This window comes from Salminus brasiliensis, chromosome 25 (assembly GCF_030463535.1).
Source record: "Salminus brasiliensis chromosome 25, fSalBra1.hap2, whole genome shotgun sequence".
Taxonomy (NCBI): Eukaryota; Metazoa; Chordata; class Actinopteri; order Characiformes; family Bryconidae; genus Salminus; species Salminus brasiliensis.
This window is the reverse complement of record NC_132902.1, coordinates 7419984-7446384: the sequence shown is the minus strand read 5'-3', so window position 1 is coordinate 7446384 and position 26401 is coordinate 7419984. Positions and strand designations below refer to the sequence as shown.

Here is a 26401-nt window from a genome sequence, read left to right as displayed (position 1 = left end):
AGTGAGGAGATGGTCACTGGTTGAAATATGAATATGAAATATGGGAGTTCTCATAACAGGTAATAGAATGCCCTACCCCAACAAACAAACAGCTTGCTGGTTAAGCCGCGAGCATAGGAGGGTCAGTGATATTGTGACCGCCTCAAAATAAAAGTCACTATTACAAAAAAAGCAGGAACACAAAATTTTTAAACTGAAAGCTACAATTACTGTCTCACATTTGTCACAGTTTTTCCCTTTTCTTCTTTCTGATGCGAAAATGAATGGGAAACTGAAAGAAAAAAGGGAAAATGAAAGTTCATTAAAACATTGAGCTTTTTCAAGACCCACTGCAAAACCTGTAAGGGCAGCTTTTTGGAGTGTGACTGACAGCTCCAACAATACACACAAACCAGATGGAATAGCACATTTTGCATGGCTGAAAGTCTTCTTGAACAAAAGTCAGATTTAGTAATTTCAGTCATTTCTCACTCAGCAGCAGCACGGTGTAGAGAAGAAAAAATCCCCTTAGACACACACCCACACAGACATCCACACACAAAAACTCCCACCAACTGTCTCTCACTCCAGAACCGCCTTCCACGCAGTCATTGCGAAACCGGCTCAGTTATGTGAAATTACCACCATCTTTGAGCCTCGGTTGGAGAGACACCAAAGAAAGGGTATGAATGAAGCAGTGTTTTAATTTGCAGGGTATTACAATTCTAAGGAACATCTCTGAAGCAGCGCACAGCGGTCTGACTGAGATGAAGTGATGCTTTAGGGATTTGGGCAGAGCTCTTTCTAATGCACAGTGTTTGTATGTATTCCCATAACAGGGATTAAGGCACTGCTTCACAAAGAGAGCAGGTTAGAGTCAGCGCTCAGGGAGAAAAGAACAAACATATAGCTTACAGCCACGTGAGCACTTGCGAACACACAACCTCACACAGGCGCACATATCCACATCCACACACACACTTGTCACATTAACAGATTTCAATTGCAGTTTTAATACTGATTTGTTAGATACTGGGTGACAGCAGGGAGACAAGACAGAAATAATGAGGCACTAAAAAGAAAACAGAGCTGAAGAGAGATTTGCAAAAGGCTGGTTGTGGACAGTATGTGTAATGGATGTTTGGGGAGGGGGGAGGTGTGGGAGTTTGGGTGTATATGGTATGGGCAGTCTGTAGAAACCTTACAAACATCAAATTATGTAAGGTTTCTACAGGCTACACATACCACACACCACCAAACTCCCACACCACCCCCAAACACACATATGTATGCAGAGAGAGAGAGAGAGAGAGAGAGAGAGAGAGAGAGAGAGAGAGAGAGAGAGAGAGAGAGAGAGACAATGGAGAGAAAGACAAAGATAATGAGAAAGAAAGAACAAAGAAATGGGGAGGAAAGAGGAAACCAGAAAGTGGCGGAGAAAAAAATGTTAAAGAAAGAGAGAACGAAGACATGATGAAAGTAAACGCAAAAGAGAAATGAAAAAAGGAACAGAAAGAAGAAGAAAACCAGAAAAACAGAAAGAGAAGGGCAGAGACAGCGAGGGGTAGCGAAGAAAGAAAAAAAAAGAAGAGAGTGAGAGAGAGAGAGAGAGAGAGAGAGAGAGAGAGAGAGAGAGAGAGAGAGAGAATAAACTGCTAAAATCTATGCACTTAGTATCAGTTGGTGCCGGGTTTGAGCTCAACATACCGCACCTCTTCTCTTCCTCCTGACCCAGAAACAAGGTCCAATCACATCTCATGGCTACATAATGACCTTCTTCAGCACAGCACTCTGATAGGCTGCTTAGAGAGGTGTTCATGGAAACGACCTCATGGGGTACTTGACTCCTGAAAGTGTCATTACTGTATGAGCAGTTGGGTAGTCTATTATAACAAATATACACAAGCACACACACACACACACACACACACACACACACACACACACACAATTAGAAAAGTGCTGGATAGACCAGAAGACTGGGACCTGGGAGGAGTAGCTTGATTCAAAAAATGAAAACAACGCAATTTTTTTTTTTTTTACCGTAAATGCAGCTGATCAACCAACATGAAGACAGCATTTCTAGTTTAATGAGTAACCAACATCATACAAACATACATCTTTAGCAAATAGTAACGGTGCGTTCTTTTAGCAGCACAGCAGGCTGTTTTTTTCCCCACTGTGACTTTCTAGCCAAACATTTAGAGATGGTGTTGGGGAAACAGGGTGTTGAGTGTTTCAAAGTGGCTGAGAGGAAGTCAGTGTAAACAGACAAGATGTCGGCCTTCATTTAACAAATACTCAGGCTATTGCTAGAATATATATATATATATATATATAATTTTCTTCTTCTACATATTTCAATAGTTTTAAATTAGTAGTTAATGCTATAAAAATTAGGGCACACCTTTTGTAACATATTTAAACATATGGACGTTTGCCAGTCTTCTCAAATGGACATTTGAACAATATGAAGCTAGATGGAGGCAAAACCATGGACATGTCTTTTATTAATTATTTGTAAAATGTAATTAATAGAAATGCAGTTTTCTTTTACGAAAAAGATTAGGGCACCCCCTACATTTCTTAAAATTAGTTAAAATTAGGGCACCCCCTACATTTCATAAAAACTTAAAATTAGAATCAGTTGCATATGATTAGAACATGTTTAGAGGCGTTTTTCGAAAAGTCTGTCTTATTTCAGACCTTCAGAAACAAGGTTGATGTATTTCTTTAAAACATTTAGAGAATTTAGAAATCATTCCACTATACATAAAGCAAACGTGGCTGGGATGCATAAAGAAGTCAGGCACAGGTAGCTCTTGCCACAGTCAATGTCAAATGTACAGCATCTACCATCAGGAAGAGACTGCACTAGTTGGCTTTATTTGGGAGATGTGCAAGATTTCCCTTGCTGTCAAAAACAATAAAAAAAAAACCTACCAAAACAAAAAAAAAAACCTACCAAAAAAAAAAAAAAAAAAAACAAAGATCAGGGCAAGACTAATGTTTTCCAAAGAAGCCTTAGACTGGACTTCAGCAACAGTGTGTTTTGGACTGAGTCTTGCTATGATGTTTTTTAACAGGTTTCCTGAACTTGCTAGTGCTGTCTGCCCTGACCATGTTGGTAGTTTTTTGGTAGTAGTACGTTCTAAACATTTCTAATTGTGTTAAATTAAGATCTTTTTAAAACTCTTCCCAGACTCTGATGCATCTACAACCTTTCTTCTGAAGGACTCGGACAGCTCTTTGGAGCTTTTCATGGTGATACTACTCACTACCACTCACTTCCACACAACTATAAATCCTCCGGGACCCTACCACTAACCATGTTCTGATTTGCTGCACATTTCCTCAGTGGTATATGTTTAGTTATACTGCCTATATCTCGCAATTTTGTTCAAATGAAGGTGAAACTAAATAAGCAAATTTCAGACACCAAACTCGTTTTGGCTGATCACCCACATCTAGGGTAAGGGTCTGTAGTTTTATTTTGTGCCAGATTACTGCCTTAAAACAGCTGTTCTCATACAACATGCAGTAAACACAATCCTGGGACTCATTCTGACATGACAACTGGTTCAAATTTCCAAGCAGAAGAGAGGAGAAGGACAGCAATGAAGAGGATAGAGCGTCTGAGCGAGCAGTGGAGTGTGTCATTTTCCCCCATGCAGAGTTAAAGAGCATTCAGAGAGGGGCATTTCTGAACCTCGAACCACTTTCTGCAATTAGTGTGGGCTAGAAATGGCTATTTGTGTGGGAAAGCGAGAGAGGCAGACTCTTACTTTACAGTGAGATGGAGGGAAACTCTGCATAAATGTTTCAAAAGCAGCCAATGACCAGTGCTCTGAAAATACAGGAGGAGGCAGTGTCAGAGGCAGTCAAGACTCCTTCATTAGCGACAATGAAAGAGATGCCAGGCGTGGGCTAGAGGGGTATAAAAACCCCCAGCATTGAGCTATGGAGCAGTGGAACTGTGTTCTTTGGAATGATGCTATTACAGGTAATTTCCTGTAATGTCCTGACCACACTAATGCTTATATGGCTAAATGCAATCAAATCCTCACGGCAATGCTCCAAAATCTAATAGAAAGCCTTATTCTCTGGAAAAGTAGGGACAGTTATTTCAGCAAAAGCAGTATCAACTCCTTTTTTTAATAGCCTTGATGAAGAAACAACGAATGAGCAGAGGTCCCAATACTTTTGTTTATACTGTGCAGAAGTGTTTTATGAGTGGACAGGGACCAAATAAATGAAACTACTTACACAGTTATTTTAGAGCACACAGCCCTGGGCACTCTTATGTATAGCACTCTTAGCTATTTGAGTACCGATAGCGCCTCCTTGTGGTGAAACCAGCTATAGGTGACTAAGTGAGTGAGTGAGTATGTAAGTGCAACCAGACTAACTCCACAGTGTCTATTTCTGCTTTGTGATGATAATATAATATTACACAACCTAATCAAAAGTCCAGCAAACTGTACAGCTCAGGATGAGGTGACCTAACTGGCTTGTATTTTGAATGGATGAAGCTTTACCTACCTCTAACTGGTGCTGACCAATAACCAAAAGCTGCTTAAACAAATCCACACATTTCAAAACACTTCCCATAGAAATGCCACCATGTGAAAGCCCTGTTTAGGATGTGTGGGTTTGGCACCATGTGCTACCTGAAACACGTGAAGTCAAACATGCAGCACATGGGCCTGAGCAATAGGCCAGCTTGCTAAATACTTACCTGCTCCAGCACAGCTAATATTAGTCTGTGAGTCACAGACTTTCTCCTCCTGTCTAACATTTGATTATTACAGCAGCAGGTGAATAAATGCACCTGCTTCGAAAACCACGACACTGAAATAAAAAGTGAGTATTATGTACCTGCCAAAACTCTGTTGACTGAGGAGTGTGTAGCCAGGCCTGGCTGTCCTCTCTCATGGAAGATTCCAGCATAAGGCAGATATTCAGGGAGGAGGAAACGCCTACAGAAAGAAAGTTACATGACATAAAAGGTCATTAAGCAAAATGAATTAATTTTATTCAATTGAACTAAACAGGAGTTACCTTTGACCTTACCTGGGTACAAAACGCCCAAGGGAGGGTGCAGACATTCGTGCATTACGTGGAGCCCTGTGTCTGTTTCTGTCTCCACTACCCCTGTATATTCACACACACACACACACACACACACACACACACACACACACACACACACACACACACACACACACACACACACACAAAAGAGTTCAGGTCAATTATGATCCACAAGAAGCAAATGTCCCTAGTTCTAGAGAATACAGTGCTAAATAATAAGAATTTCAGTTTAAACATTACAAAGGTAGGGTGTTTTAGGAAAAAATCTATCACCTTTGGGCCACTTTGGGGAACAAACCATTAGCCAACAACTTATAGCTGGTCTAAAGCAAATATGAGTAAATTAATGAGTAACATTTTACAATTTTCAACTTGTCTATATAAAACGCAGTATGCGTATTGGCTATTTTAATCTCTACTAAACTAAATAAATCAGAATGTCTCATTACAAAAACTGCTACTAATAATAAAGTGATTTTACTTCAGTATTAACTGGCAGCACATCTTATCTAAACTGTGTGGCTGTATAATTTCTCAAAACACAAATATTGGATCAATACTAAGCTTTAAAAGACACTAATCGGATGGGGGGGGGGGGGGGGGGGGCAAGGGACATCCTCATGGAGACATTCCTAAACAGCAGTGCTGGTACAGATTGTGTAACTACACTCTCTTCTCTCAGCATTCGGATAGCCATAATGCCTAGAAAAATGAAACTCAACAAAAGAAGAAGGTTTTAACTCTTAAAAGTGTTGGTTTTTCCCTTTAGAGTAATTACAAGTAAAAAAAAAAAGAAATAGGGAGTGTTTTAAAACTTTTGACCATTATGTGTATCTTCACTGGCACAGAAGATCATTGTCTCTTTTGCATGTCATAAAAATGCGTTTATTCCACAGGGTTTAAATGTGAATATATTACGTTTTCTATGATTCCCTTTCGATTTGGAGTTTGGTGCAGCTTGATAGCTTTCTAAAACTAAAAGAGAGCACAAGTAGAAATGCATTTTGATAAGAGCTAAGCAGGGGAGTCAAGCAACATCAACCTTGTGACTTACCCAAGACAAGGTACTTTGAAGGGGGGGGGGTCTGATGAAGTACACATAAACAAGTGCATGCAGTTATTCATAGCGCCAACATTGTACATGCAGACTGTCTGCTCATAAGACCAACATTAACCTAATTAGAAAGCAACACATTTAGGTTCCCTGGGGTTTTAACAAATTGTTTCTAAACTAAGCCAAAGTGTCTTTTTTTTTCTTCTTCATATGCCATCTCTGGCCAAGCGTCCCCAACATTATAACTGGCCAAGCTCTCACTGATTGAAAGAAAAGAGACCCTGTGTCATGCAGGCCAAATGTTCAAAGATTTACCAAAAAAAATGGCATGAATCCATAACAAGCTTTTGTTCTTCCAAACTGGCCAGTGGCACTGTCACATGATGACATGATCTACAAAGGGAACTGGCTCTGGCTAGCACTGGGAGAAGATCCAAAGCCGTTCAAAAAGCTGGAAAAAAGATAAGGTGTCAGCTGCATTTATGCAGGTGAAGGATCTGGGTGCCTTTAAAGCTGCAAATATTTTTCGGTGGTTTAACATCTGATTGTCTGATGCAACGTGTGAGACTTCGACTGCAATGCCACACACACAAACGTGTGCAACAGCACACACAGAGAGAAAAAGAAAGAGAATTATTATCAGCAACCCACACAGCCAGTGATACTGAAAACAGGAACTTAGGTCCTGTATGTATCAAAACATACATCTGATTTTAGTGCAGAGGAAAGAAAAGAATATGGATTTGTTTAACATGAAAATTGCAGTTTTTCCTCATTTTAAAAGGGTTTGTGGAGCTTTTATTTCAATCATGAAAACAAAATGCAAAATTGCAATCTGGCAGTGTGGCACCTGGCACATGTGAAGTACAGAGGAAAGGATTGAATGGCAATGTATTGGACAATTTTTAGCCTATATACGGCAATCAAGCCACGTTCAATTGATCCTGAGAGCTGGTCAGATTGATATTTTGCAAGTTGCTGCAGCATTGCACGAGATCACAAGACCTCATTCAGACCTTCACGGCTGCAGAAACCGCTTTTAACGTTTCTCACATATTTGTGTTAAATGTGTTAAACTAACATGTCTTTTGGGGGGAGGCAGAGTAAAGACTTCTAATACAACTGGATACCCCCCACACTCAGTCCAGTACATTGAGTATCAGAACACAGCAGAGCTAGCAAACATTGCATGCAGAGTTCTGCATGGGAATTCACAGGCTCTCTCAGTTTGTGGTCGACAGCCTTTTAAATGTGGTTAATTAAAAAAGTAAAACACATTTCATCTACAGCGAAAGTGAAGGAACAGAAGTCCTGCATAATAATGCATTACCAATTTTGCCTGAAAAGCTTAATGTGGCATCCAGCCCCACCTTCGATCGGTACTGGTGATCAGCCAATCGAGCTGAAAGACAACTGACATCGATTTAAAAATCACTGATCTCTAAAGTGGAGTGTTTTACCCATTAGACCAGTGGTTATGAACTGTAGTACTGGGGAGCCATTGCTCTGCCCATTTTCTAATCAAATCAAAACAAAGTTTATTTGTGCTGTCTGGACACCAGAAAAAAATACAAGTAAAAATACAAATTTAGATTAAGATTAAAAAAAAAAGCTAAAACAAGAAATAAATAAATAAATAAAAATATACAGAGACAAGAAATAAAACAGTATTTATCATCACTGTCGCACAAAAAACTCCAAAATGTAAACTTTACAGCAGAAGGGAAAAACAACGGATTACCCTGAAAACCGGTTTAAAATTATTTAATTCCAAGTCATTTTGGAGCATTGGTCCATCGTTATTATTTTTTTGACACAACATAAAGAACAACTGTCAGATTCAGTCAAAAAGTGAAAAATGGCTAAACTTAATATATAAGGTATTGGCATGAGAGCAATGATTTATGTACAGATCAAATATAAAAATAGAAAATATCAAAATAGAGATAGAGATTTGGGATATGTATAAAGCTAGATGTAAAAAGTGCAGAATTTGCAGAGGGTTCTCAAAAAATGTGTGTATGTACACAGGTGTGAACGCGGTATCTGGAGTTCTCTTGCTTTTTTAATTAGAGCCATGTGTGCTGGAGCTCGATCCTTTACTATGTCCACATGCTTGGCAGCTTAGCAAGCTCCATGGGGCAGCATGGAAAAGGAATAGGAAAAAGAGAGAGATTCTAAGAAAGAAACAGTTCTTGTCACTTGCTGTGTTATTCAGAAACCTGTGCTGCCCTCCGCAGGTACATTATAAACAGGCACCAAGCGAGAGCTCAATGGACCCTCCAAATCCTATACTTGACAGCAAACACTTTCTTTCACAGAACACACTGGCTAATTAAAAGATTCAGTTGTCCTCTGGAGTTTATCTTCAGCTTCATTCTCGATGTATAAATGCACCTTAAACTATCCCAGGAGATCAGAGAATGGAGACCAGAGAATTGCTGGGTAATGAAAGAATATAAATATAATACAAACAAGGGAAAACAGGCAATATAGAAAAGAAAAAAGAGAATAGGGAGAATAGGCAAGAGTGCTCTCAGTAAGTAGCACTTTTCACATTTTTCCCATGTGTTGTGTACTGCTGTATTCGTGTAGTAACAGAGCAGAATATAGTACAGAACCCCATCCCTTCCAGATCTAATAGTTATTGTAATTTATTTAGTTATAACTGTTTACAGATAAATGAATTTACCATGGTATTTATCATTCCACAGAAAAGCATTACAAAGCGTCTTAAACTGATCAATGTTTTTTATAAAGCAAACCTGAGGGACTGTCCAGATTGTTGGACGTGCCCCCAGGAAGGCAAGCTAATTCATTCTCTCTAATAAAAGTAAAAAACTCTTAGTGTTAATTTGCAAGTGAGTGTAGCTGACTTTTACCTGACTCCAACAAACAATTTTAAGAGACAAAGAAACCTCCCAAAAAGCACCTACAAACACACAAAAAAAAGAGAATTGAGCTGAGAGTCCACATAATTCTTAAAGACCTGAACCAGGTACAAAGGGAAGCAATAAGCATCCTGCTCCTCAGTGGAGGATGCCAGCTCAATGCTCTGATTTATGACTTAAATGTATAAGAACTTTCAGAGATAAACCGGACTGACGTTTATCCACACTTTTAGCTGGGAGTGTGAGCTTATGCCAAAGGCTCAAAAGATGTGTTGTATAAAAACTATAGCACAAAGGGAAAATCCTTAAGAGAGCAAAGAAACTGAGGTCCTTCTCTGTGCTTCCTTTGGGTTCCGGAGGAACAGTCGAAGGTCGTCATGACAAAATCATGTGTTTAAGTGACTTTTCTGAACCTGGATCACGACTTGTCACTTATCGTTTTTCAGGATAATTCTGTTTAGTTCATTGCCGTTATTGAGTGTTTCATGACACTGTTGCTTTAGCTTAGCGTTTCCCAACTAGGCCATCCTGCCCTGACATTTTAGCACATTTTCTGCTTGAAAATGCCAATATCAGAGTAAAGAGTTGTTGATGACCACATTAACATTAGCCACATTAAATGGCCCCATTAACAGCTGGAGTTAGCAATTAGCCTAGCAGGGTCTCTCGCACCGCTTTTGATGTCCACTATTCGGCCAGCAGGCTCAAGCAAGTCTGCTTGAGAGTAGGAATTGTGGCTTAATTCTCAGTCTTAGCAGGGTCTGGCAATGGTATACATTAGTTGGACCAGTTGTGTTTAAATAGGGAAACACTATAATGTGCAGAGCAGTGTGCTGGGACCACAGTTGGTAAACGCTTCTCTAGCTTACGTGTAGTTGTGTTTGATTAGATCATGCCCCAATCGGCTCTCCAACTCCCTATAAAGTGCACGGATTACAAAAGTTACCTTGTATCCAATAGGGAAATGTGCAGTTTGCGCTGCTTGCAAACACAGTGAACCAAGGGTGGGTTCACGTCATGTGACTTAAACCTAATGCAATCCTTAGACTTTTTTCTGGGATTTTCTAGCAAGCAGGTTATTTTTGTGCCACCAGATTGTGTTTTTGCTACATTTTTAGTAACTTCATTAGAGTTTCTCTTTAAGCATTAGGAATTTAGCACTACAGGAAGCAAGTACCACACCAGGTCACATCAATTTACCACATAAAACAAACAATATCAAGCAACATGCTAACAACACAGTGCCATGCCCTGGCCCAATTAGGACAGGAGGTCCCACCTGAGCTGCTTTAGTAATCACCTTACAAGGGATACCATTAGCACAAACCAAGTTCTAGAAGTCTTTCGCATAGTCAGCAGCAAAATACTCCAGAGGAGGTGTTTCTTTAATGAAGGTAAATCAACAGCAACAGCAACAGTTTAAAGCAGTTGGTCTGATGAGTTTTAACAAACAGATCCATTTGGCTCTGTGGATTCAAACAGCCAGAACTAATATACTATGATTTAGTCAGCTCAGCAGTCAGTAGGGGTAGTCATTCAGAGAAACCAGATACAGAGTGGCAGTATGGGGGGGGGGCAGTATTTTTAAATGACTAAATTACAAAATGATTTAAACATTTAAACAGAAATAAGAATAACAGTATTGTACAAAACATTAAATGCAAGTACAATACAATAAAATCAATGCATTATTTGTTTGTATTTTGAAAATGTCTGAAAATAAACTTAGCCTACAACCTCCCTGGTCTGTAAAAGCCCTAGCTTGTGGGAATTGCCAAAAATGGGGACACCTAGTTACTGCCACTGCACACTGCAGCATATTAGGAATGCTGTAACAAAATGGCAATGAAACTATTTTTAACGATTATTGTGTTTGTGAATTTGTATGAATTTACTCACTCAAACTCTTCAAAATCAACCTCACTGTCCATACTGGGGCCTGGGTTGGGGGCAGGGCTATCTGGGGTAGTTGGGGGCCGGAGTCTGTTAGGGTAGCGCAGAGAGCGCTGCCGAATGGTGTCACGTCGGGACAGGTACTGGATCATACGTTGGGCATAATATGCAGCAGGGGATAACCTACAAACACACACAAAAACACATTCACTGAATTAAATTCCCAATATTTGGCTCTAATGCCAGTTTGCAAATGTTATTTCAGATAACTCAAAGATCATTTTGCAGTGAAAACGTCATGTATTAACTCTCACTACATTCTGACCCTTGCCTATAAGCGGAAACTACACATTTAAAGTGATTTATTTAAACAAAGATATCTGTACAAATACTTTCATTAGAAGCACATACACATGGCCCTGCTTGGAAGCAGTAAATGGTCATATTGGATTCAGACCAGTCACATTAAATCTCCTATTTCTACTATTTGTTCATTATGATTTTTATTCAAGCTGATATTTTTCAGACAGAAGGGTCAAGAAAGAGATTCTAAAGTGGTGTAAAATTCATTATATAAATAAAAAAAATAATTAAAAAATAATAATAATAATAATAAAATCAAGAGTGTTAGTAAGGTCAGGATGTTGGGTGATCACCACCCCACTTCATCCAGAAAGTCCTATTCTATTGGCAATCCTTTTCTACAGTGACCTTACAAGCTGTGTGTGCATTTGCACATCTGCATTCAGTAAAAGGGGTGTGGTTAGATTATATAGATAGGTAGATACACAGTCATATCAGAACATTATGAGCACTCCTGGTTTGGAATGAGCTCAAAACACACAGCTGACAGGTTGCTTTTACATCAATGTCCTCTGATTACTTGTGTAGCAGCTGCAATAAGCAGTCAGCCTTCTACCAGATGTCGCCACATAAAGGACAAATAAAGAACCATACAGTACCAAAGGAGGAGTGCCTTGCTATGTAGAAGGACTGTCATTATGAAGAGCATGCTAGCATAAGTAAAAGCACCCTTAACAGGCACAGCTGAAGCCACTAGTTATACAAATCTGTTGGCACAAGTGAACTGATCTTTCAGTCTGTACAAACTGGGTGCGTCCAAAAACTTTTGCTACTGCTCCTGTCCTCCCTCTCCCTTCCTATTGGGAAAATGGGACAGCTGATCCCTTTCAAACATGATGCTGACTACTGAGGAACTGAGCGCTTCACATCGTCTGCTTTCACAACACTCCTAATACTTCCAAGCCAATCGCAGCTGCTGCACAGAGCCAGCACATATGCAGTAATTCTGTCCATTTTAATGTGTTAATTGTGAACGTTTAAACCCCTGCTCATTGCAAAAATACAGTTGCAATGCTGGATGTGGGTACTTTGGTGGGTATTTTAAGTGTCTCAAGATGGTGTAAAAAACAGTTTCCGGGTCACAGAGGAGAGGAGGAAGATCGTATGGGGGGAAAAAACTGTAACTTTTAGGGTTTCTAGACGCACCCATTGGATTCCTTTGCTCGAATCCCAAAACCATAGACAACACTGTGCTGCTAGAAACATTACACTACTGTGTACACTACACTACACAACACAATGACCACTGTGAGCACATACATTTGCTTTACAAAAACTTATATATATATATATATATATATATATATATATATATATATATATATATATATAACTGACATTTATTTTTAAAGTGTTATCAGACGCTCTTGTCCGTATCTATTAGCAAAAAGTTATTTGTTGACCACTCAGACAACAACATAGGATGTAGTCCATCGATACACACAAGCACAGGCAGTGCCATCCTCAAGATTCAGTGCTCATACCTGGACACAATGCACAATATCTGAAACCCTGACAAAAGCAATTCACAATGCAGTGATGAGGATTGTGGGCCAAGACAAGCTATACTAAGGGGCAATGTACCTCTGCCATCAGGTTGGGAGGGGCAGGGTAGACAAATTTAAATCTGATGCAAGCATCTACAAGGTGCAAGGAAAGGCTGAACAGTGATAGAGTGAAGTGACAGAAGACTTAGTCATGATGCTTGATGACATGCACAGAAAGACCGGCCAAGAGCGAGGTGCTGTAGTCAAGTTTTGAAAAGTGGCTGAACAAGAACCTAGAATCTGATCTGATCTTTAGTTCTCGATCATTTCTGTTTTCCAATCATAGTCTAAAACATCTGGATAGATAAAATCCCCTTAATATGGTGTTCTCATAATTGCTATATATACATTTCTAGTATTCATCAGCCCTCTTGTCCAGAGTGACTTACTTTTCAACCATGTTATACATGTAGGCAAGGGTGGAGCCTTGAACAAGCGTGCTTGCCTGGAAGGGGAATTGAACCCTAGTCTACCACGAGGCAAGCAGCATTGTTACTCACTACGCTACAACAAACAATTTCTATATGCTCAAACTTCCTGTGCACTTAAAATGTCACATCTCTGAGAGCATTCACTGTGCAAAAATCACAAATAGAAATGCATTCCCACCTAGGGGTGTGCAATATATATCTATATATATGTCTACGATAATATCTTAATTGTTGTTTTAACGATGTGCGAGCAGACGTTATAGAGTATGTCACTCACTTTGTGGAAACCACTCAAAACACGCCCTAAGAGTTCACATATTCACTGCGCCCTGTTAGCCTGATAGGGCAGACCACTGCGCATGTGCACGGAGTGCATGCAGCACGCTAACATAGCCTACAAGTTCCCCGCAACATAAGCCATTCTGCACGGCACTAGGAGACAAAACACAAGCACCAACACCCTGCCAGTCTGCAGTGTTAAGATTTAGGTGCTAGACTCCAAGCCGAGACCAGCCAAGAACCTGTTGGACCGTAATCCGTGACCAAAACCAGCAAATAATATAATTTTATATATAGGTATATAGGGTGGTCTTGAGATCCAATAATGTCATACCGAGAGAAAGACGGCAAGGAGGTTTGGAGTTTAAACAGCAAAACAAATGGTAAACATAATTCTGTCGTCTGCTGTCTAACTATTATTACACATCTCAAAGTCAATATGAGGATTACTGTAGACATCACAGCAGACTCTGGTGCAGCTCTTGCAGGACATGTCTTCCTTACAGTAAAAGGACTAAAAACGATAAGCAAGCAGTGCAAGTGGCTATGCATATTCAGTGTGTTTAGAAACAGCTGACTTTGCCTTCACACCCTGCACTCAAAGTGCTTTAAAGGCTTTATAAGAGCATGTGTGTTTGCATGTGTGCTTTATGTGCGAGTACTGTAGTGCGGCAGAGAAGTGCAGAGCTCTGTATTAAAATACCACTTCCTGCCCTTTAACTTCCAACAAAACATCACATACTGATTGTGAATTAAAAGTATCCAGTTCTTGGGCTTCCACTTTTATAGAGCATGAGGGGCTTCACCAGACATTGGGCCCTATGAGTAGTGTGTCAGTAGTATATATCTGTTCCACTGCAGGTGTGGACATGGAACTAAGTTGGAAAAAAGCCTCAGGACTGGATTAAGAGGCACTCCATACCAAATACCAACAGAACACACACTTTGCTCTAAATGCTGAGGGGACCAAGGAAATACATTGCAGGATGTATTTGTTGTATTTGTTAATTGCTAATATATACTGAGGCTATTTGCTTGATGCAGACATTGTGTCCTTTAAGCAACCTAAATGACATCTGACTTTCCAGATGAGTTACAGACCTATTGCAATTACTACAGATTTCCCTACAAATTTGGATGATCTTTCTACATCCCAAAGAAAAAAGATTGACCTCACCTAAGGCCAATTCTACCATTCTCCCCAATAAATAAATAAATACAAGTAGGGGTAGGCAATAAGACAATATTTTATGGGATTCTACTATGTTATCGTGATTTAATATGGTTTTCTAAGCATAGCAAGGATATCATCAGTCTGTGAAGAACACTGATCAACTGCACGTTGGATGAAGTGCATAATATATAAGCCACTCTATTAGTCTTTATGCGGCCAGTTGGTGTTGTCAAATCCAATTAAAAGCTAAAGAATACTTTGGATATGTCTGACAGGTTTATGGAGATTTTTCTTCAATATGATAAGAATTCTTCTGTCATCAGCTGTAAAGACCTATTAGTACCTTTATGGTTACGTAGCTTACCAGGTCCCTCCTAATATTCTAAATAGCCCCTTTAGGTCAGCCTAGGGCCTCCGCATCTCTTATGGCACTTGCAGGTGATACAAGGAAAACACTGCTTTGCACTGGTAATGTCATAACTGTAGAAAACAAGTCCTATTCCCTCGCCTACACATTTGGTAGACCCACCCCCTTCTCCAAGGCGAAGCAGGTCTCAGACATGTGTCTACATTGAGCTTACAGTGCAGAAGCAAACTGGAATTTCCCCCTGGATACCCTAAGCGTAGTGTGTCAAAAGGCTGTACTGGCTGAAAGTCAATGGCTTTTCTACTTTCAATTAAAAAAAAACATTATTAACACCAGCAGCAACTTTTCTTTTCCTGATCAATTGAAGAAATGGCAGAAATAGATACAGAAATATCACAAATTCCAAAATCTGGAAACATAGCGCTTTTTTCTCTGTCACTTTGAACCAAAATGCTGTCAAATCAAATAACTGCCTACTGTATGGAACGAACAAATACTTGCTCTCTTACCTGCGCAGGTAGTCGTCATCAGATGTGTCGTCAGGCATTTCCTGGTTTAAGGCATCTTGTGATACTCTCTCAGAGCGAGGGGTGGTGGACTGCCTGTAAACACGTTCCCATTGACCAGTTTCTTGGTTGTAGACCAGCCCTACTGTTTGTTCACTACGCAGGCCAGAGGCAGCACCACGTGGAAAGGCAGAATCAGGCCCTGTAACATGTGTAAAGGCTGAGTCAGGTCCTGGGACATCATTGCTGGGCTCCCCGACTAAACCCTCGGCGGGATGGGGTTCGGCTTGGACTGGTGGGGTCACGCTATGGAATGTGGGGCTTGGGGTCCGCCAGGATGGAGTATCCTCGTGGCTAGGAGGCGTTTGCCGAGTGCGTTCCCAGCGCTGCGTGCCCTGATTGTAGGTAAAGAGGTTGTGGCAGACCCTACAGCGGTTGAGGTGTCCGTGAGAAGTGCCGTCTCCTCCATGAGAGGACTGGTATTGAGATTGGTCAGGCTGCTCAGGAGTGTTTTCCCTTGCATAAGGAGTCTGGTACTGAGACGGCCCAGGACGCTCATGGTCCACGTTGTTATTCAGAAGCTCTTGTGTTTGCTGCTCTTGACTGCCGCCATCCCTACTTACGCCATCTAGTGGCTGTACAAGGTCCTGCAGGTGCTCAAACTCCAAAAAGTAACGGCTCAGGTTACACTGGAGTGCATTGCGAATAGAGGTAGGGCTTGTGCTGCCATCTTCCCCTAGAGGGTGGTGTATGTTAGAGCTTGACCCACTTCCAGATGTGCTACTGCTAGTATGAGTCCACGTCCCTGATGCAGGGAAGCTCCGGTCCTCAGAGGCAGAAGTGTAAACACTAGATTGGCTGGCACTTTCTTGCTGACGGAGAACAGACAGCAGACTGACAGAAGAGGCACTAGTCCTTGGGGGCAGCATGCCATGCCCACTCATCATGCCGTCCATCCAATCTGCTTCTGTCGCCCTGCCCAGTGTGGGTAAGGTCCTCCTCCCAGAAGCAGAGGCAAGGGTTCGCAAAGAGCTTCCTCCTGCATACACGCTGCTAAATGCAGAAGGCCTATTACCCAAGCGCGACTCAGTTGGTAACCGCGTTAGCCGTGGCTCAGTGCGTGCGGAGGTAAAGGTGGAGGCATGTGACTGTCCATCCAGAGAGATGAAGCCTGAAGGGTTTTCATCCGATGAGGGTGAGGACGCAGCAGAACACCGGCTACAGTAACAGGCCATGCCAAGGTGTCGGACGCAGCCATTGTACAGCGGCCGAGGGCGATCCCTCACAGCTGTGTAATGGCTAGAGGACAGCCTAGACGAATCAATACTCTCAGGAGGGATTGCGGCAGGTAGGTCAGTCGCCTGAGGGGACTGGTTCCGTGATGAGAGGATGTGAAGAAAGTTGTGCAGGATGGGAGTGCGTCTTACAGGCTGAGACTGCAGGAAAGAACGCTGTCGGAAATGTGGAAGCTCCACGCTGTCCATCGGAATCTCTGTATCATCATCGCTCTGTTGTACAGCATGTATAAGACAAATTCACACAAAACAGTCCTAAGAACAACTGCTACTATGTTGAAAAAAGTGATGCATTCAAGGTACTTAATTCAAATGTGTCCATTAGCTCATATTAGCTCCAACACAGTTTTGCCTTTCAGTTATATTACATTTAGCAATCACCACCTTGATGTGATGATAATGTATTTACTGCAATGTATTTATTTATTGTGGATATTACATATACCTTATACTCACATACAGCTTTACTGAAATAAGAAATTTTATCATGCCTCTTTTATTCAGTACTCATTTAGTGACCATTAAAGTTTGGCCAATTAAGGCTAGATAGAATCAGTATTGATAAGTATCAGTACCAGGCAAATACCAGGAATAAATGCTATGCAGCACATCGAAGGGAAGAAATAATTAATCTGCTGCAATCTTGTTGGCCTGATTTGCTAATGAAGGTCTGAAACCTTTTTTTTTTTATTGCAGTGCTTAGGGTTTGTCCATACACTTGCACAGGGCATAATGAGCTGCAATTGATTTTTGTAATGCTATCAAAGACATGCATTAGGTAAGTGTGCATCAATAATTGCAATAAAATATTTTTATTAAAGACTTGCTACGATAATAAAAAAAAAAGTGTCAAAATGAATCCTGGCCAATATAGCTAAATCTAGCCTGAATGATGCGGTCAGTTGTGATATAAATATCAATACCTGACAGGTTCTTATCAAATAAATATTTGCCTAATTTACAGTAGCTATTAAAACAGAATCAAAGCAGAATGAGGGGGACAAGACAACTTGAAATTGGCCTAGTATTACGGCTGTTTCACTAGCTTTTACAATGGCCCACTTTGGGATTCTTGTCATAGACACCTTGCCAAAACCAACAAATGTCATTAATTTGGCAGTGAAGCTCAGCAATTACCCACATATACAACAGTATATGCATGCATGAGCTGCCGTTGCCTGTTTAATGAAAGAGTAAACATGCTCCTATACATAGAATTCTTATCTTTTCGTATTTACTGCTGCATTCCAGAGGGTCTGCTCTAGGATCCAAATATACACCAAGCAGCTATAACTTTAAAACCACATAGAGGTGACGTGAATAGCATTGATTATCAATGGCTTATGCAGCTAAACAGTCCATTCTTCCAACATTCCATTAAGTGTTGGTAGCATAAAGATTATAGGGATCTGAGCGACTTTAATACAGGCCAAGTTGGGATGGCTTACTCAAAAAGGTCTGTCATCCTGCGCAAGCATTTCCTTGGTAGGAGAGACACAGCACACTGCGCTGGGGCACTGAAACTTTTTATTTATGTAAGTTTAAGCCCAACCAAAAACATACCTGCTGTGCTGAAGGGTTCACAATAGCAGTCAGAAGGTAATGGCCCAATGGATCAAATCTCACCAGCCTACAAGATAACAAGCAAGAAACATAAACACAATTAGTGATGCGCTCAGTCAAAAGATTTTTTTTATGACAAGCCAATGAATGAGGCTGGTATGACTCAGTATTGTAGAACCATGTGACCGTGCAGAAAAACGGTACAAGGCATCTGGAAAGTAGCTAAATAAAATCGATACATTGGAACTAACTGCACTGTCATTTTCTTTGGGATCTTTACAACAATTCTGCAAATAGTTCTTAAATTATTATAAAAATCAATATTGGCAAAATAAAGCACAGTAAGCTTTTGATGCAGGCAAAATAGTTCTGTTAAACGTTTATAAATTAAACTTCAGTAAACCATAAGACTGTGAATGCACGTATTGAGGTGGAAGAGCTGCTGAACATACAAACATACCTAACAAGTCACTGTCACATTGTTCTTCTGGCTGTCCACAGAATCAAATTATCTTTCAGATAAACTTAATCAACAGTTGTTTCTTAACCCTAGGTATATTGTTCTATTATTATTTAGAATGCATTGTGGATTATTTGGTAAAATGTTAGCATATTTTGTGGATTGCCACAGGGTTCTATTTTAGGTCTATGAAACTTTTGAAACCTTTGTTAATAATAACAGTGCTGTAGTTGTACAGCTGAAGAACTGTACTACAGAGTTTAAGGAGTTAAAGAAACATAAAGTATGCAAATATCCCGGTGTGTGGTCAGATGCACCTAAAAGGGCAAAAGGTTTTATACTCTATTATGCTCTTCTTTAAGCCTTCCTTCTAACTCAACAAGAACAGCATGTCCAATTGTGCTACTTTTGACTCACGATCAAAGATGGCTGTGGCAATACAATACAACCCTCTTAGTCAGTTGCACCACTCAGTTGTTATATGTCATATTCTTTATTATTACTTTTATTATTATTATTTACACCCTATACCTTTAACCCAGGGAATCCCCCATTCATTCATTGTTCCATGATTTTCTCTGACTCTTTCAAAAGGGATAGTGGTGCAGGCCCCCACCTGACTCTCTCAGTTTCACTGCCAGTTTTTACAGCAGCAAATGGCTCTCTACGGCTCCAGTCCCAGAAGTGTAGCTCATTGTTGGTGGCAATGAGAAGAAGCTGAGCCGTGGGGTGGAATGCCAGCGACGCAATGGCTATGTTACTCTCTGTAAACCAGCTCTCACTGCCTCCCTAAGCAGCCAAACACAAACAGACCGCAGAATAAAGCATCAACATATGAGACATATTGCAAGTTTGCAGATACACAGCATAATTATGACACAATTAGCAATATATTACCAAACAAGGTGAAACTTAGATGTGATTGATGTGAGTTAATGATGCCTTGATACATAAGCTCATCAAAGAACATCTGTACATACATAAAAAGAATTATGTGACTGGTTTCAATCTCATTTGCATATTGCAGCCTTCTATGATAGAAGTTTTGCACAGACAAGTACTGAAATAACAAATAACAAATGATTAACAGGCCTCCGGGAAGCACATCAGACATATTCAGAATTCCACACAACAAAAACTGTGGAAGTAACCAGTTCAAAAAGACGTACGTGCAGGTCCCAGATTCGAACTTCCCCATCCAGGCAGCCTGAGGCGATAAGGCCAGGGATGGTGGGGTGGAAGGTTAGGCACCATGGCGTACGTCTGTGACCAACAAGAGAATGAACACACTTTCCTGTCTTCACCTCTGTGATGTAGATGTTGTGGTTGACATGGGTGGAGGCCATAAGAGTCCTGCACAGAGTATAATGCATGAGCACCTGCGCCTCTGTGTGACAACCAGTCAGATTTCTGCTATCTGTCTCTCTCCATAGTAGGCCACTGCAGGCTTTCTAATGCTAATGGCTGAGGTATATTTCAGGTTGTGCATGAATCAGCAAAAAAAATTATCAAATTTCTTTTTTAGCTTTTTTTAAATAAGAGGGAACAAGATTAAGTTTTAAACTAATGAATGTTTGGCAGACCCGTTCTTATTTCCACATTAACCATGTGCTCTAGAAGCGTCTGTCTATGTTAAACTGGCCTGACCTCATCATGGTGTATTTACATTCATCCACCTGATGAAAACAGGTCATGCTATTATGGCAGATTCCCCTTGTATACCGTATGTACTCCCATTATTTTTCTGCTTCTCTATGCAAGATTCCTGCTGTCTTTCTGACCCACTCAGTTTCAGACTCCTGCTGTCTATCTGTCGCCTTAGGGCAGACTTTTGCTAAACTGTTTGTTTTGCAGTTGCCTTCTTCTGTATCTCTATCAAATATCATTCAGCTAAGACAGAATTCTCACCTGTCAGGACTGAAGGCTAACAGGAAAGTTGAACGAGGGCTGTCTGGCAGCTCCACTTTCTGTTAGAGGAAAAAACACACATTAGACTTTGCAGCTTTGCATTAAGTGCTACTTTAGCTAGGGATAGCGTTTGTGCTTTATAATATCTTGCAAAGAACAGAAGAAAACAGTAAGAGTATGAGTCATATTTTACATGAGAAGATATGTTTCTTTTTCTATTTCGGAGAGCACCTATACGATTACAGGCTTTATGTTTGTAAAATGTTTATTATGGCCATTTTAGACAACATAAAAAACATACAAATAACACACAATGCAGCCTAGATTGTCTCTTTCTTAGGAAGGAAAATAGTTGTGGTGTCTGGAAAACAACTGCCAAATAATCTCAATGGACTGTTTTATGTTGTTATGCTCTCTATTTTAGTGAATAGCAAAACAAACTAAAAGGATGTGACAAAATAATGGGTCTGTTCTGCGAGTGCTTGAAGAAGTGGTTTGTAAGATTAAACTTAACAAATGATTTAAAATAACATCTTGGCTGACTCCTCTCCTATACTACAGGGCAAAATCATCCCTGGCAGAAAACTGCACCAATGATTTCACTCAACTTGTCTTTACTATTACACCATAGTATACTGATGCTAAAATCTAATATTTAGTTACACTGATATGATTGTGTGTTTAATAATTATTAGTAGTATGGAAAAATGGGGAAAATACATACATATATATATATATATATATATATATATATATATATATATATATATATATAGTCATAATAATAAGAAATAAGTGCATATATTACAACTTTCAAAAGACCAATAAACATAAAAAGAAGAAAAAGAAGAGAAATAATGATATTATTATTATTATTATTACTAATAATAATATTAATAATAATAATAGTGGTGATATGTAAAATGAATAAACGTTCAGCTGCATGCAATAAACCAATCAAACAAGACCAATTTCAATATCATATAATTTCAATAGCTCAACACAGCTAATAGAACAAGTAGTTTCTCAAACTTCAACATAAAATGCCACTTTTATTGGCTACTGCAGTCTCAGAGTTATTCATCTCTTCATGATATGTGCCTTTAGTACTTAGTAGTGCACCATTTTACTGTTATAACCTGCTGCAAACAAGATGCATAGCCAGACACCAGCTTCTGGCATCGTTCTTAAGAAATCTTAACCCAATCTTCATGAGCAGTGGCCTTCAGTTCACTAATATTCTTTGGTTTGTGTGCTGCAACCACCTTCTTCAAATGCCACACTAGAGAGCAGATAACAAACCCCTCGCCAGTCCAGGTATTTAATGTGTTTTTATCAAGCACACCTGATGCAACTAATAAAGCCTTTGATTTGTGACCTGATTTGCAAATGTGTGCGCTTACAAGGGATTTTATTCATGGGGCTGAACAATTCTGAGACTGCAAAAGTCATTAAAAGTGGCATTTTGTGTTGAATTTGAAGTTCTATTAGTTGTGTTGAGCTATTTAAATTGGTGTTGTTTGATTGGTTTGTTGCAAACTGCTGAAAGTTTGTACATTTTGCCAATAAACCTAATTTGCAGTGAGTGGTCGAATAATTTTAATTCCAACTGTAAACTACATTTTTAGAAAATACAGTTATTCTGTCTTTAATAACATCATCAATGGCTGTGCAAAGTTTTGGGCACCTTACAGAGACAGGACCATGCACACACTTTTTGTAGCAGTTTACAACCTCTTAGTTCTTGTAGTTCAAATCTGTTCCCATTTTTCTATACAGTAAGCCTCTAGCTCCAAGATATGCTTTAGTTGTCTTGCATGCACAGCTTGCTTAAGGTTCTACAATATTTAGGTAAAAAGTATCTGTAATACTCTAGGTGCCTCCACTTCCCAGTTAGCAGTTCCCAGTGTTCTTTTCATGAAATGCAGTTAATGTTTCCCTCTAACTTTTGGTTTCTGTGATGAGGCTGCAGGTCATTTTTCCTTCATATGGCTCCTTCATGAAGATTATATTTGTGCAAACAATGATGCACACTGTTCTTGCCGGACATATGAGCAGTTCTCATTTTCCAGATTTCACCCTGACTTCCATAGTTCCCCTGAACTGCCATTTCTTAACAGCCATTCACACTGCATAAACTGCAAACTCTTGACTATCAGTAACTTGAGTTACTGTGCATTACGATTCTCAAATATTTTTTATATTTGCTTTTTTTGTTAGTTCTTTAACATATTATTAAATAGTCATGTTTGTCAGTCTGTATTTGTCCACACTGTCTGGGGCTTACTTGGTTTTGCCATTTCATCTGCCGGGTCTTCTCCTCCACAAGCTCCTGCAACAATTTATGTGAGCCAAGATCTGGCACACCACGCTCCCGACCAGTTAGGATCCGCACCGAGTTCTTCTGCCGGACCTTCATTTTTCTACTCTCTTCCTCCTTAGTAACACTGCTTACTCAACCACTGCTGCAACTATCACGCCATTAGAGCCTTACAAAAAGAGAGAGAGAGAGAGAGAGAGAGAGAGAGAGAGAGAGAGAGAGAAAGAGAAAGAGAGATAAGAGGAAATACTCTACATGAAGAAAAAAAAAAAAATCCTAGCAATAACACTGCCCCAAATTAAAATAGACCCTAATCACTGGTTCAGAAACATCCATGACTGTTACCGTTCTGATCATAAAAGAAATACTAATTAAGACTAATATTTGATTTTATTTGGCCCATAGCTTTATCTTCACCAGGAAACACTTAACCAGATCTAAGCTTACAGAGTTACTCCTCCAGCAGGGAAGAACAGTAAAAATGTAATAAAGTTGTAATGGTGCCTTCAAATACATGTTTATGTATACAAATGACTTCACATTTTCACTAGGATTGCTGTACACTGGAATAAATTCTATTAGCTATGTTTACAGTTAGTCTGGGGAGAAACTTATCTGCTAGTAATAGCAGCTCACTTAAATGATACTTGATACACTTGATATTTTCTGAAGGTGAAATAAGTAAAGCACTACTTTTGGTTTAAAATGGAGGCATCAATGTAACATGTGAGGAGGTACTATTTCTAAAAAATCTGCCACAAGAACCATCACAAACAGTGTAAACTGATACATTTACAAGTGTCACACATTACAAATATAACATGAACTGCAGCAGCCTTGGCTAAAGTGAGAGCCAGAGTCCAGTTTATCACAAATCAAACAGTCCCTTAAAAGTGGAACTTCTTCCTTTCTAACTGTACACAACAAAAAAAAATCCTGATCTGACCCACAGCACCACTTCACAAGTGTAGATTATACTGCCCATTGGCTGAGTCAAGCATTAGGCCTTACATCCATTTACTGCATAGTTCAATTGTTGCAATGTAAAGAAAGTCATTCAGAGTGATACAGTCTTTTGCAAACTGATTATTTTTGAAGGAAAAATAAACAAACAAATCCTCTATAGGAAACAAATATCAAATTTATAAATGTAAAATAAACATAATATATTTAATGTTCTATTACTTTTGTACACACCACTTTTTTTGCAACATAGATTTCAATATATTAAATAGTAATTAAATGCTTTGGAGTATTTAAAAGTTTGTTTTTAGTCAAAGAAAATCAAAAACACAGGGGTGCCCAAACACTTGTCTAAAACAGTTTGAAATAGTGCACTGTACAGAAAGCTAGCAAATCTTTGTTACTTTACAGTGGTGGTACAATGTCTACAATGCAAATTAATTTAGAGCCATTTCATTTAGTGAGCCAACACATATTCTGAGTTTTACATGTCATGTTGATAATGGAAAAACAGTGGTAAATCAAAAGTAAGCTGTCTTTGGTTTCTAACTTGCATGTGCCTTAATGGAATAAATGTATTTAAATAAACATGTTTTCGGTAAAAAAAAACATAAACAAACATCCCAAGCATAAAGCAACATGTCTGGAATCATTTTGTTTAGTAACTTTTCGTGGAGTCGCTTATAGTGGCATTAGCTAAATGCTTCATAAATCTGACACAAGCCTCTGAGGATGTACAGTCATTTTGCATTGGGTAATAAGGAGCTTCTGGTCTAACTCACTTGGAAAAAGTAATGCTGTTTTCAGATATGTCTGCCATCACACATTGAGGTGCACGAAAATGTTCCCAACCTGATACACCCTGTCTTGACAATATATTTCCAATGATTATCACTAGGTTCCCCCAATTCTGAAGTAATAAAGAAATTGACACAGTTGTGCACATTTCTTTTACATAAGACTAGCAACCTCACCATAATGCCCCACACACACCAGCAAGGCAAGAGTGGTTAAATGACTCTGGTAGTAGTTTAAGTAACTGGCAGCGTTGTATTGATATATACTTCTTTTTTTTTTTAAGTGCTCAAGTGATCTCAAAAGAGCAATTAATTTTTTTTTCTTGAGATAAACAGCTTAGACACAGAAGTCCTTATTCTAGCACACTGCCAACTACAGTAAGGTTTCAAGCAAACTACTCCCTTTAAACTACTTTGTACATGTAAACATATACTTTTTTATTTGCAAAAGGATTGAAAAAAATATTTTCCCTTAATAAATCAGACAATTTAGTTATTTAAGCAAGTTAAGCATACTACTCAAGAAAGCCGCTCTGCCATAAGTGTTATAGCCACTTTTTTATATAGCAAAATAATAAAGAGCTGGGTTTGAGAGTTGTTATTATTAAGAGTTTTTTGTGAATTGTAATGGTAATTTCATTACATGTTAGTTAGCCTATTTAATTCCGTTTCTTCAGGTAGCTGAACACCTGAAAACACCTCACAAGTAAAAACGTATAGCTAGGTAACTTAACTCTGCCCGGAACGCGAATTATTATTTAGCACAAAGGAGCATCCCAAACTAGAGGAATCATTATGCAAGCACGACAGTATCTGCGCTACCATGATGCCTGCCCAACTATGTTTTATTAGGAAAACGTAGGTTAGCTACATGGTATGTTTGTCTTAATACTAGCAATCAACAACAGATACTTATTCATCTCGCTCGCTAAAACCCCTAAAACTAAGTTAGCTAGCTAACTAGCTCCTTTACGTTCCAAGCAGACGTTTCTTTATCGAGCTCCACCGTCGAGTTTTACAAAGCATCCGTACCCACGATCTGAGTGATGAGACTTGTGCTGACAGCAGAGTTGAACTTGTTTAGTGAAATCCACTCCGCCCAGGCCCGAAGCCTAAGTTAGCTAGCAAGCAGGCTGCCTTTACCGTTGTGTTTTCGTGACTCAGTTCCTTTTAACAAAAATGTACCAAGTCAATTTATTGACAGTTATTCTGCGTAATAAACCTAGACGCTAAATTCCTATGCATTGCCAATACTCATATTTGCAGATTTTTTCAACACAGAGCTTATTCTGTAGTTTAAGGCGAACATAATCACTCTCAACATTTTTCCCCCAAAATATTGTCTAGCCAGCAGACAGAGCAAGCAGATCACAGATCTCTACTTGTCGTCTACCGAGAGCATCGATGAGGTAGCTTGAGACGGCGAGTCTGTGGCGCTGCTGTTCCACACAGGGGCGACCTTTCAACGATAGTTCCCTTAAAAACTATGTTCGTGCAGCAAGTGGGTTTAGTAAGTG

At 39.5% G+C, this 26401-nt stretch overlaps 1 protein-coding gene across 6 annotated transcripts in view; it reads right to left on the bottom strand.

The window, feature by feature from the left end:
• ambra1a (autophagy/beclin-1 regulator 1a) overlaps positions 1-26212 on the bottom strand; it is a 93182-nt gene extending 66970 nt beyond the window's left edge. For 3 of the 6 annotated variants that reach the window (XM_072671018.1, XM_072671022.1, XM_072671024.1), the window contains exons 1-10: positions 25917-26212; positions 23092-23293; positions 20805-20863; positions 20066-20249; positions 19513-19685; positions 18437-18503; positions 15582-17086; positions 10918-11094; positions 5053-5133; positions 4858-4958 (exon numbers count right to left, since the gene is read on the bottom strand). In XM_072671018.1, coding sequence (XP_072527119.1) covers positions 4858-4958; positions 5053-5133; positions 10918-11094; positions 15582-17086; positions 18437-18503; positions 19513-19685; positions 20066-20249; positions 20805-20863; positions 23092-23223 — 2479 coding nt within the window. In that variant the 5' untranslated portion in view covers positions 23224-23293; positions 25917-26212. Of the gene's footprint in view, positions 1-4857; positions 4959-5052; positions 5134-10917; positions 11095-15581; positions 17087-18436; positions 18504-19512; positions 19686-20065; positions 20250-20804; positions 20864-23091; positions 23294-24869; positions 24931-25916 lie in introns of those variants that run through there. The other 3 variants (XM_072671020.1, XM_072671019.1, XM_072671023.1) reach the window with 3 other exon arrangements.
• Positions 26213-26401: the final 189 nt, after the last annotated feature.